Source organism: Lycium barbarum, chromosome 12, assembly GCF_019175385.1.
Source record: "Lycium barbarum isolate Lr01 chromosome 12, ASM1917538v2, whole genome shotgun sequence".
Classification (NCBI taxonomy): domain Eukaryota; kingdom Viridiplantae; phylum Streptophyta; class Magnoliopsida; order Solanales; family Solanaceae; genus Lycium; species Lycium barbarum.
In genome coordinates, this window is record NC_083348.1 from 98,992,736 (window position 1) to 99,003,621 (window position 10,886).

Sequence of the window (10,886 nt, forward strand, 5' to 3'; positions counted from 1 at the left end):
TATACTCCATATTGAACTTATGTGCTAAAAAATGCTTAGTTAAATAGTGTCAAAGAAATTAAGATATAATCTCTTCTATTATGGATGATTGATATTTTTCCACTTTTAATTAGGGGTTTGAATTCTAACTCTGTGAATGAAAACTTTTTATAACATGTGTTTTGTTTTCTTGGTAGACCTATTGAACGCGAATCTGATCAATCAGCCCATGATTTCCAATATCAGATATTAAACCAATTTTGTCTTTTTTGTTATTGGGATCTATTTTAATCTCTATATCAATAGTATTATTATGTTGGGAGTTATCGTAATTAGTAACGAGTGATATATAACTTTCACCACCGTCCAGTCCACCTGACCTTCACTTTGTTCGTCCATATTCATTTGTTGTTTATTTACTGACGAAAGAAACTCTTTCCTATTCTTGGAGTCTCTGCTTTCTGTTACATACATTACCGACTTTTTCCGTCTTTTACTGTAATTTAGTAATGGGAAGCAGCAATAGCACCCTCACTTCCCTCCTCCTCTTCTGTTAATTCTCACGCCTCCCAATATCATAGGACAACTATTTTTTTTATTTTATGCATTTTGGTATTTAAAATTTATTGGAATCACTACATTTGGATTTATGCCACATAGACATTTAAAAGAGAAAGCAACTCTCTATCAGGAGTCCTTTTTTACTTTTTTGTCAAATGCTCGAGCTCGGGACTCAGATGGCCATTCATTCATCATATTCTTTGACGATCATATGACATACTATTATCAGCATATTACTACTGCGAGTTTAACTAATATCTACTGAGGATATAAATAATTTGTATATATCAGATCACCTTTACTTGTTATTTTTTGTAGGCAGAGGGGGATGGAGAGTACTAGTAATATTTACGAGATCGATGAACCCAATAACTTTTGTTTAGATTATATATTCGAATTAGAAAATTCATTAAACATGTATTAATATTTAATCATGAACCCAGTCACTATGATAATTATGGATTCGGTGGCAAGTTCAGAACCTATGAACTCTAAATTCTGCCTGTAGGTACCTTTTTCTAGACCCAACAGTGTATTTTTTTTTTTTAACGTATTTAAGTTAAAACTCTATTGCTAATTAGTGTGGTCAATACTCAATATCATACCACTATTAGTATATTAGTATTCAGACTACAACAAGAAACTACTTCCACTAATAAAATAGTGATATGAAGTTGGATCAGTAAGACAGTATACCCTTCATTTATACACAACACAAACAAAGATGCTTGCTACTATGCTCTAGTTCCCCAATCCCACTACTCCTTTTTCTGTGTTTCATCCTTTAACTTTCCCGCTCTCTCCTCTCTTCTTCCACACCCTTCTCCTCTCAATTTTCTTTCTTTCATTATCTCTGTCTGAACCTTTTCATGTATGTTGTTCTTCCACCTGTCTGAATTTAATTCTTCAAAATCCTTTGTATTGGTCTTTGGTTGGAATTTACCTTAAAAACTTTGATACTACCATTGTTTGCAGATTTTCAAGAAAATAAAAAGAAATGAATAATAGATTCAGACAGCCTCCGCAGTCCAAAAAAGTTCCTTTGAATCCTCAAAAGGTGAGTTGTTCTACTTTTGAAAAATCCAATTATTCTCCATGCTTCATCTCTGCTGTGCAACATACCTGATTATGCTAAATTATTGTGATTTCTTTTCTTTTTTTTTGTCTCCTTCCTCCTTTTTCTTTTTCTTCCTTTTTTGGCCATTGTCTTGATATTGTACACTATGAACTGTCATCTATACTGACAAAAGTTATCATCTTTGGATCCAATTTTTCTGAATTGGATGCTTTAATCATATTCTCAATACCCCTTTTAATTAGACATCCAGTTATGTTATTAAATTGGCTCTGATAGAATTGTTGAATCTAATTCTTGATAGGAGAAGAAGATGGAAATACAGCAAACCAAATTCTTGTCTTCAGAGAAGCCTAGAGCTAATAGGCGTCAAGCAGCAAAAGAAAGACAATTAGCCTTACTTCAAGATGTATTCTTGTCTCTTCTTTATATTCCTAACATGAAAATAATTCATTTTAATTCTGAAAATAGCTTCTTAAAATTTTCCTATGTTTTGGCTTTCAAATTGGCAGGTTGATAAGCTAAAGAAGAAGCTGAGGCATGAAGAAAATGTTCACAGAGCTTTGGAAAGGGCTTTCTACAGACCTTTAGGAACTTTACCTCGCCTTCCTCCTTATCTTCCCAAATATGTCAGTAGTTTCACCAACATTTCTCCTATTCTATTTTGATAAATAAGAAAAAACTAATTGCAGAAGTATCCATAAAAGTTGAAATTTCAACCTCTTAAGAGCATAGATGGATCCTGAACTGAAATTTGATGAATTCAACCTTTAAAGTTCTTAGCATGAACTTATTGTACTTTTGAAATTATGGGTTCAAGATTTAATATTTGTTGAAATTCTTGGGTGGGTTCAAAGAAAAAGAAAATTTAATAGCAGAATTATCATAAAAGTTTAAACTTTCAGCTGCTTAAGATCAGAGGTGGATCCCAAATTTACTTTTAAGGTTTTTAGCACTAAGCAACGGGGCTCAGAATTTAATATTTGTTGAATTTTATATTTTTTACAAATATAAAATTTATGTTCTGTTTAGAAATACTAGGTTTAATTGAACGAATTGAGTATAAGCTGCATTCTGGTCTATGAATTAATCTTCAATTTTGTGTGATGACAATAATGCAGACATTAGAGCTTCTTGCTGAGGTAGCTGTTTTAGAAGAAGAAGTGGTCCGGCTTGAAGTACAGGTTGTTAATTATAGACAAGGTCTCTATCAAGAAGCAGTTTCCACATGCTCAAGGAGAAATACGGATGATATCCATTTATCCGATTCATGCCCTCAGTTTCATGGTAAAGGTCCTAAGCAAAAGCATTCAAGATCATTGTCCATGAGTGAGGTCAATCTCGGGTCATCTGTTCCACATTCTTCTCCTTCTCTAAGTAGGAGTGCTTCAAGTAGAAAGTTGTTTTTAAAAGAATCCGTTTTTGATAGCTCGAGAATTTGCTATGATGTAACATCAAATAGCAGACAAACTGTTACGAAGAATTGCAATGATTCATTGAAAGATGGCTTGGGAAAAGAGAACCACTCGGCTGATACTTCTACTAAGGATAAGGCATCTCCACAGAAGCAAGTCAACACGATAAAAACTTCGTCGAAAAGGCCTCCGGTTAAGCCTGAATCAATCAGCCAAATAGCAGATGTTAGGCTGCAGGTATATACACTTACTCGAGATCTCACTTATCAGATTCCATCCTGTAAGACACAATTTTTTCTGAAGAATTTGCCATGATATACCTGATCCATGCATAATATCATGAAAAATGGATACAAATTTTTGACTGCTACTTAGTTATTAGCAATAGTTCTGAAAGTATTTTAAAATATCAAATTTGGATATTTGTACCCTGTCGAAGTAAGGAACCATGGCATATATGTTTGGAATAGATTCCATTTTGAGAGAGTTGAAAAAGCACTTTCTCGTAACTGGTTTGTCCTGGAAATATACATACCTATATTTTTCCGCTCGTCAGCCTGCTTCTATTTGTGTAGATGTAATCCAAGCAGGTTCAAGTGCCTGAAGAGCATATTTACCGACTAGGCAACCAGCAAGAAAGTTGGCATCTGAAGCTTCGCATGCGAATTGATCTTATTATAATTCTATCTGTTCAGTGCAGGGCTGTAGAACAGGCACAAGAGAGCTGTTTAGCTTCGTCAGATGACAGGGAATTCGAAGTTGAAAGCACAGAAAATAAAATTTCTGAAGAAATTTTGAAGTGCTTGTCTAGCATCTTAATAAGGTTGAGCACATCTAAAGGGAAGATAGCAAATCCAGAATCTTTTCGCTCGTTAGGAGCAAAAGCCTTCAATGAAAGCAATGGGGAGAGGGAGTTGCAAGATCCGTATTGCATCAGTTCAGAACTTAGGAAGCAAGATATTGGAGAATACAGATATATACTCAATATAGATGCTAACTCTGTTAATCTAAACCGGAAAATGAATGCTTCATTTCTGATTCACAGACTTAAGTAAGTTCCAGGCTATCATTCATTTTCTAGTAATTACGATTAAGGAATCTATGTATTTGTATGTCCTTATTGTGTTCTTCCATTTTAAACATAAGGATTCTCCTTGGCAAGCTATCATCTGTGAAATTAAAGGGTTTGACCCATCAGCAGAAGCTAGCATTCTGGATAAACACATACAATTCCTGTGTGATGAATGTAAGTGGCCTAATGCTTACTTAAAGTTTCAAATTATATTATACTCGATTTAGGAGATAATTCCTTTTGTCATGAATCTGTCAGGCATTTGTAGAGCATGGTATTCCAGAGACTACTGAACAAGTTGTCTCACTAATGCAAAAGGCAAGTTTCTTAGCCATTCTAGTCCATGCTTCGAATATCGCTGATGCTACAATAATTGATCAGTTACTACATGTATAATTATTAACGGATAATTTCATCAGGCAACAATTAATGTGGGAGGGCATTTGCTAAATGCAATCATGATTGAGCACTTTATCTTGAGGCTACCTTACCACTTAAAATATGTAAGTTACCTTTTCCATGTTCTTTAATCTGTTCTTCAGTTGTCTGAGCTTAGAGAAATTGTTTTTTGAAATTTTCTTTCATTTAACAAATTCTTAAGCTATTTTTCATCACTTGAAAGACATGCTCAAAGTCAACAAAAGACAATGAGCTGAAGGTTCGGACTGTTTTCGGCTTGGAGTGGTCTGAGCCTCTCGTCACATTTGCACTCTCCTGTGGAAGTTGGTCCTCCCCTGCAGTAAGTTCATCGACACATTTACATTACCTTTCAGTTTTAGCAAAATCATACGCTTGATTATTCATTTTCCTGAGCTGGAAACTTCAAAAAGTATATATTTCTAATGTGCCTTGAGATTATCCTTACATGTAAGGTTTTCTCAACATAATTAGAACTTCCTTCAGCCCAAAAAAAAGGCTACAAACAGAAATTAGGTAATTGCAATAATTAAGAAGTAAAAAAGCATAATGGTTGAGAAAAGAATTTTCACAAAGTCAAATGATGACAATAATTTTCGTAATTCTAATTGTATGTTGTGATCTTTTCCATACTGAAGGTGAGGGTGTACACTGCATCTCAAGTTGAGACTCAGTTGGAAACAGCAAAAAGAGATTATTTACAAGCAGCAGTTGGTATTTCTGCAACAAATAAGCTCATTATCCCCAAGTTGTTGGATTGGTATCTTCTTGATTTTGCAAAGGACTTAGATGCATTGTTAGACTGGGTGTGCCTGCAGCTACCAGATGAACTTAGAAATGAAACTATGAAAAGCCTCGAGAGACGAGGAAGAGAACCCCTTTCACAATTAGTGCAAGTAATGCCTTATAATTTCTGCTTCAGGTACCTCATACACCAATAAAATATTCTCATATATCTGAGCTTTCACAAGTTCCAGAGTTGGGGACAAATCTATACTAGCACAGAAGACTAAGTACAGGTATAGGAACTGTATGAGAAGCATACGGTTTCAGAGGAAAGTGTTTACGGACCAAGTGATGGTCATTGAATTTCCAGATACCAGTATAGGATGTAGCAAATTCAATTTGTGAAAATTCTTTGTATCCCCTAGACACCTAGAGTTAATAATCTCAACGAGATCATAATCTCGCGAGTCTAAACAAAAATGTTGCTTGCTGAAACAGAATGTGGAATCAGAGTATATGTGATATGATATGTGTAGATTTAATTCTGCGGCCAAGGTTGTGTGTCATTCGACTACACTTTGGGCACTGCCATCATATTTTACTTTCTCTGTCTCAATTTGTTTGACAATATCACTGTTTCGAGAGTCAATTTTTTTATTTGATTGTACAATTTTTCAAATACTTTGCCACAAAAAATTGTGATCAATACTCTATAGTGCCTTTTCTACAGTCTTGGAAAATGGCGGGCAAGCATTCTTTTGACATTCAATACTTGCTCTAGCTTGAAATATTACTAGTTGTCTATCTTGAAGTTCTCTATCTTTGGTCAAGAAGTCTATGCAGTTGACAGTATTAGGTAACTAAAATCATGTTGATTAGACCTTTTTGATCTCCCATTTTTCGCTTCACTTGCTCTCTTTCTCCTGTATTGCTTTGGATTATTCAACTATACTAGATTATCTTAAACTTCACCTTAAATATAGACTATAAAATAGCTTTTGTTTGAGTGAACAAAAAGGAACAAACAGGTAGAGTCCGGAGCCTAAAGGGCATAAAAATACACGGTATAAACCAAAAGAGGGCTGCCTTTCAGTTATATACCAAAACGGGTATAACGTGGAGGAGTCCACGTTATACCCCAATTTTTTTTTGCCATTGTCAGAATCACAACAAAAAAAAAAATTAAAAAAAATTAGTGGTATAGCGTGGACTGATCCACGTTATACAAAATTATTTGCATAACGTCGATCAGTCCACGTTTTACAACATATATATTTTTATCCCCAATGTTTTACAAAAATAGTTTGTAAGACGTTGACTCTATTTAAATCATATTCGGCTGTGTTTTTAATAAAAAAAATTATTGATTTTTTTAATTTTTAAAGCATACAGTTAATTTCAATGATTAACTCAAACAAATATTTTAACACATGCAATAATTAAATATGTGTTATATATGCGAACATAAATAAAAAATAAAATATAAGTTAAATAAACGTCACACATTAACTGAGTAGTAAATTTAAATTACATACTAACTATTAAACGGCACAAGACATGTTATATATTCTTGGAAGATTACATAAGGAAACAACGATCGTACGACTTAAGAAAAAACATAAAAACCAACAAGCAACAACAACTACTGATTTCTGTCAGGGCAGCGATTCTTGTTATGACCTGTTTGCTTGCACGTACTACACTTTCTAGCCATGCGAGCTGGAGCTATATCCATTTCATTCCTCCTTCTAGTTGTAGTCCGCGCTCCTGAAGTTCGCTCGTATTCAGTGTTTGCAATTAAACTGAAAGGAGAAGGTGGCCAATATGTCTCATCACCCAATGGTGAAAAATTTCCACTGTACGTTTGCTTATAAAATCTGCAACTATAGTACTTGCTAACATAGGTCTTTGGTTGAATTCCGCGGATATCACAAAATTTAATGGCATGTGAACATGGCATATGGTAGTTTCTCCACTTCCCACACGAACACTTTTTCCCTTCGGCAGAGACTTTATGGATATTTCCGCCCTTACCTTAGTGCAAATGTCAGAATCTCAAAGACCCCTTCAGCTGCATTGTATTATTGCATGTCAGTATGTTTTAGGGACCTCTCCCAGTATTCATCAAACTTCTTTTCAATAGCACGCGGCCAAAACTTTTTATCCGCAATCAACAAATCAGCAAGGGTGTTTCTCTCAACAAATCGATCAACAAGATTTTTAAACGTATAACGGACCATGGCAGTAACGGGCAATCCACGAGCTTTCTTCAATAAATCGTTGTAAGACTCGGAGACATTCGTTGTCATAGCCCCCCACCTATGACCGTTGTCCTTATGCAATGTCCATTCTCCTGCGGAAGAGCTTTTAACCACGGATGCGCTGGAGGTGACATTCTTTTGATTTGTTCCATCCTCATTTTATACTTCTTCTTCTAGTGCTCTGTAGCCGCCAACCACATTAGCTTCTCAAGGTCACTGTTGAGGAACTTTTTATTAAAGTTGTTTTTCAAATGCCGAATGCAAAACCTATGGTGTGTGGATGGTGGTTGTAACCAATCATGTGTTTGGACATATTGCAAGATGCCCTGATGACAGTCAGAAATAAGTCCAATTCCTTGTCTCTCACGAACAATATGTCTCCACAACAACATAAGGAACCACGTCCAAGACTTAAAGCTCTCGCGTGCAACAATAGCATATGCAAGTGAAAAAATGTTATTGTTCGCATCAATTCCAACAGCAATTAGCAGTTTCATCTCATACTTACCGTACAGATGAGTGCCGTCTATTGAGATGACAGACCTGTAATTTTTGAATCCATCAATGCTTGGTTTATAAGCTCAGAAAAGAAATGTGAAGATGCGTTCACCTTGCATTGTAGTTGATTGGTGCTTCCACTCAACAACGGTCCCCAAATTGAAATATTGTAAGGCAGCCATGTGTCAGGGCAATGTCTTGAAGGAGGTTTCAAAATCACCAAATACCATTTCAATAGCTTTCTTACGCCCCTTTTATGTTTTTCTATAACTAAGAGTAAACGTATGCAATCCTTGTATTTTTTCTGAACTGACTTAATACTGATGTATGGATCGACCATAATATATGGTATCAACGTAGTAGTAATTAGGTGACTGTTCAAATTGGAATGATCCTTTCTGTAATCATCCGTGAGACAACTGTGTTGGAGAACCGTTTTGCCTGCCTTCCACATATCACTTGAAATTTCTCTAAAATGGATCATCCACTCACATCCCAACATATGACGCTTGCTAATAACCCTCCAAAATTTACCTTTGGACTGATCACAAATGAACTCTTTCTTTTCTTTGAGACAATATTTTCTCACTACGCCTTTCATTTGCTGCTTGTTCTGAAATAACATACCTAATTGCATAATACAAGGAAAATTATCAACCCCCTAAAAATGGGCCAACAAAGAAAAAGAATATTCATTGCCACTATACTAACCTGATTTGATAAATTCAGGTTTTTTACGATCCCAAAGTGCAGATCGAACTGGACCGTCATCTCTCATGAAGGCAAAATCATCCGGGCCTTCTTCTGTGTTATCCAAATATGGAATCGCATTAGAATGGTAGATAACGTTACCATCACTTCGAGCAGTAATGTCTTCATAAGAATGACCATCATCATCAGATGAACGATCATCGTCTGTTTCTGCGTGATCTAATGGGATATCACTATTTGACTCATCGGAGTGATCATTAGCTACATCATTATTGCTCACAATTTGTGTGAGCTGAGTTAATACGGGGTTTTCTTTAAAATCGTTACACCTACAAATATAAGAAAATTCAAAGCGTTCAAATCTCAAAAACAATTAGTTAGAAGTCTCCTAGTTTAAGCGAACAAAACATCGTTATATTTACCTTTCCGTAAATGACTCCACTTGAGTAGGGCGATATCGAACTATACTCCCGCCACCTAATTCACTTGTATCTGGAGCACTACTCGGTCCAGGAATATCACAGCTCTGCATAGTCCAACCAAAGTTATGTGACTGGCTACCAACTCCTACCATTGTTTCTTGTTGAAGTACACCTCTTTGAAGCCCAATATTCATAGCGGGAAGATACGTAGTACCCCGAATATCAAACTCATCGTCTACTCATTGCTCTAAGGTCACGCATGTCAAGCAAATAGTCTAAATTAAGTAAGTCACCGGACTTATCCGGAAATATCGTGCCACCACAAAGCCATAGCAAGTACAACCTAACCCGCTGTTGCACATCAATTTCTGGGGTCTGATCTGTAAAGTCATCTAAGCCTCTAATATATTCAATTAATTTATTTACTTCTAACCTACTAACACCATTAAAACAATCCAGACCGGTTGCCCAACCAGTAAGCTCATGGATTAATTGTTGCCACCCAACAATACTTATATTTCTAGCATTAACATCATTCAAGGGATTACCATCAACAACCATGCCAAACATGAGCGCAATATCTTGTAATGTGATGGTCGCCTCACCCGTACACAGATGAAAGGTGTGCGTCTCAGGACGCCATCTCTCTATAAGTGCAGTGATGACTGCCCAATCATATGATACACATCCTACCTGTACTACTCTCCTAAATCCACACAGGCCAAAGTAGTCAAGGATGTGAGGATGAAAAGGATGACGCTTCACGTGCTTACAAAATTCAGTATCTGCGCGGCGTGGAAACAGGCATCCGGTCAGTCCTCTCAAGGCGCCATCCCACACAGCCTGTGATCGATGCTTCTCCTGGAGTGTTAACACATCGTACACTTCTGGCTCCGGATGTAGGGATACCCGTGGAAGCTCCATACCTTAGAAAAAAAAATTGAAGTCCACATCAAGCTATTTGGAGTAACTTACTATTAAAAAAAATATTATTCCAATTTTAGCAGAACAAATATGCACTGGCAAGATAAAGCCAACTTCCATACGCCTTATTTAGAAACCACTGATAGTGGACCACATTAATACCTATAAGGTATAGACAAAATAATTGTCCACCCACTTGGACTTAGGTCCCACATAATAAAGCATTATCATGACATTTTAAGTATCTTTTTTTTGGGCTAGTGAGGCATCAATTAAGTTTCACTTTTCTGGCTATATAAATATCACATTAAAGGTACAATGAAAAACTTAACAATTCAGATCTTTTATATAACAATCCACAAAAATAACAGTAACATAACAACAAATTTCTTCAAAAGTGCTACTAAACAAATCGGACCTTTTATATAATAATGTTTCTAACAATCATATCTAAAGTTCAAATTAAAATAAGACAAACAGATATCTTATAGGTATTAAAATAACACAAATAAAAAATAACAAGATATATAAGACAAACAGATATCCTACATCTACTATAAATATATAATATTATATGAGTTGAAAAAATACCTTAATTTAGATAGCAACAAAAGATTTTTGATGAAGAAGTTGCTCCAAAAATTAGACTCTAATGCAGGGTTTAAAAAGAAAATAAATGGAGGAGAAGGAGAAGAGATTTTGTAACTTGAAAAGAATGGAGGAAGAAGCGGAGGAGAAAGGAGAAAAATTAGGGCAACAATTTTGGGGATGAGGATGAGTCGTGGACAGTCCCACGTTTTACATATATATGTTGTAAAATGTGGA

The 10,886-nt window shown here is 35.6% G+C and overlaps 2 protein-coding genes across 3 annotated transcripts; one reads left to right on the top strand and one right to left on the bottom strand.

Annotated features, from left to right (window-relative positions):
* Nucleotides 1-1,179: 1,179 nt before the first annotated feature.
* On the top strand, nucleotides 1,180-5,894 carry LOC132623233 (uncharacterized). The gene is made up of 11 exons (XM_060337967.1): nucleotides 1,180-1,411; nucleotides 1,516-1,597; nucleotides 1,920-2,024; nucleotides 2,128-2,244; nucleotides 2,737-3,267; nucleotides 3,726-4,081; nucleotides 4,177-4,276; nucleotides 4,361-4,420; nucleotides 4,522-4,605; nucleotides 4,725-4,841; nucleotides 5,158-5,894. Exons 2-11 carry the CDS (start codon nucleotides 1,538-1,540, stop codon nucleotides 5,458-5,460), a joined length of 1,833 nt encoding a protein of 610 aa, XP_060193950.1. The 5' UTR covers nucleotides 1,180-1,411; nucleotides 1,516-1,537; the 3' UTR covers nucleotides 5,461-5,894.
* An 866-nt stretch (nucleotides 5,895-6,760) lies between these two features.
* On the bottom strand, nucleotides 6,761-10,885 carry LOC132622466 (uncharacterized). 2 transcript variants are annotated; one of them, XM_060337073.1, is made up of 4 exons: nucleotides 10,653-10,885; nucleotides 9,138-10,063; nucleotides 8,716-9,044; nucleotides 6,761-8,631 (listed from the first exon to the last, which is right to left on the bottom strand). In XM_060337073.1, exons 2-4 carry the CDS (start codon nucleotides 9,329-9,331, stop codon nucleotides 8,033-8,035), a joined length of 1,122 nt encoding a protein of 373 aa, XP_060193056.1. In that variant the 5' UTR covers nucleotides 9,332-10,063; nucleotides 10,653-10,885; the 3' UTR covers nucleotides 6,761-8,032. The 2 variants fall into 2 exon arrangements, with proteins under 2 accessions (XP_060193056.1, XP_060193057.1); XM_060337074.1 differs by lacking the exon at nucleotides 10,653-10,885 and having other exon boundaries at nucleotides 9,138-10,522.
* Between the last annotated feature and the right edge of the window lies 1 nt (nucleotide 10,886).

Coding starts and splice junctions, on each gene's coding strand:
- LOC132623233 (XM_060337967.1), top strand. CDS start 1,538: ATGAATAATAGATTCAGACAGCCTCCGCAGTCCAAAAAAGTTCCTTTG. Junction 2,025..2,127: donor AATTAGCCTTACTTCAAGAT/GTATTCTTGTCT, acceptor TCAAATTGGCAG/GTTGATAAGCTAAAGAAGAA. Junction 2,245..2,736: donor CTCCTTATCTTCCCAAATAT/GTCAGTAGTTTC, acceptor ACAATAATGCAG/ACATTAGAGCTTCTTGCTGA.
- LOC132622466 (XM_060337073.1), bottom strand. CDS start 9,331: ATGAATATTGGGCTTCAAAGAGGTGTACTTCAACAAGAAACAATGGTA. Junction 9,045..9,137: donor GTGGAGTCATTTACGGAAAG/GTAAATATAACG, acceptor TTATATTTGTAG/GTGTAACGATTTTAAAGAAA. Junction 8,632..8,715: donor ACCTGAATTTATCAAATCAG/GTTAGTATAGTG, acceptor TTATGCAATTAG/GTATGTTATTTCAGAACAAG.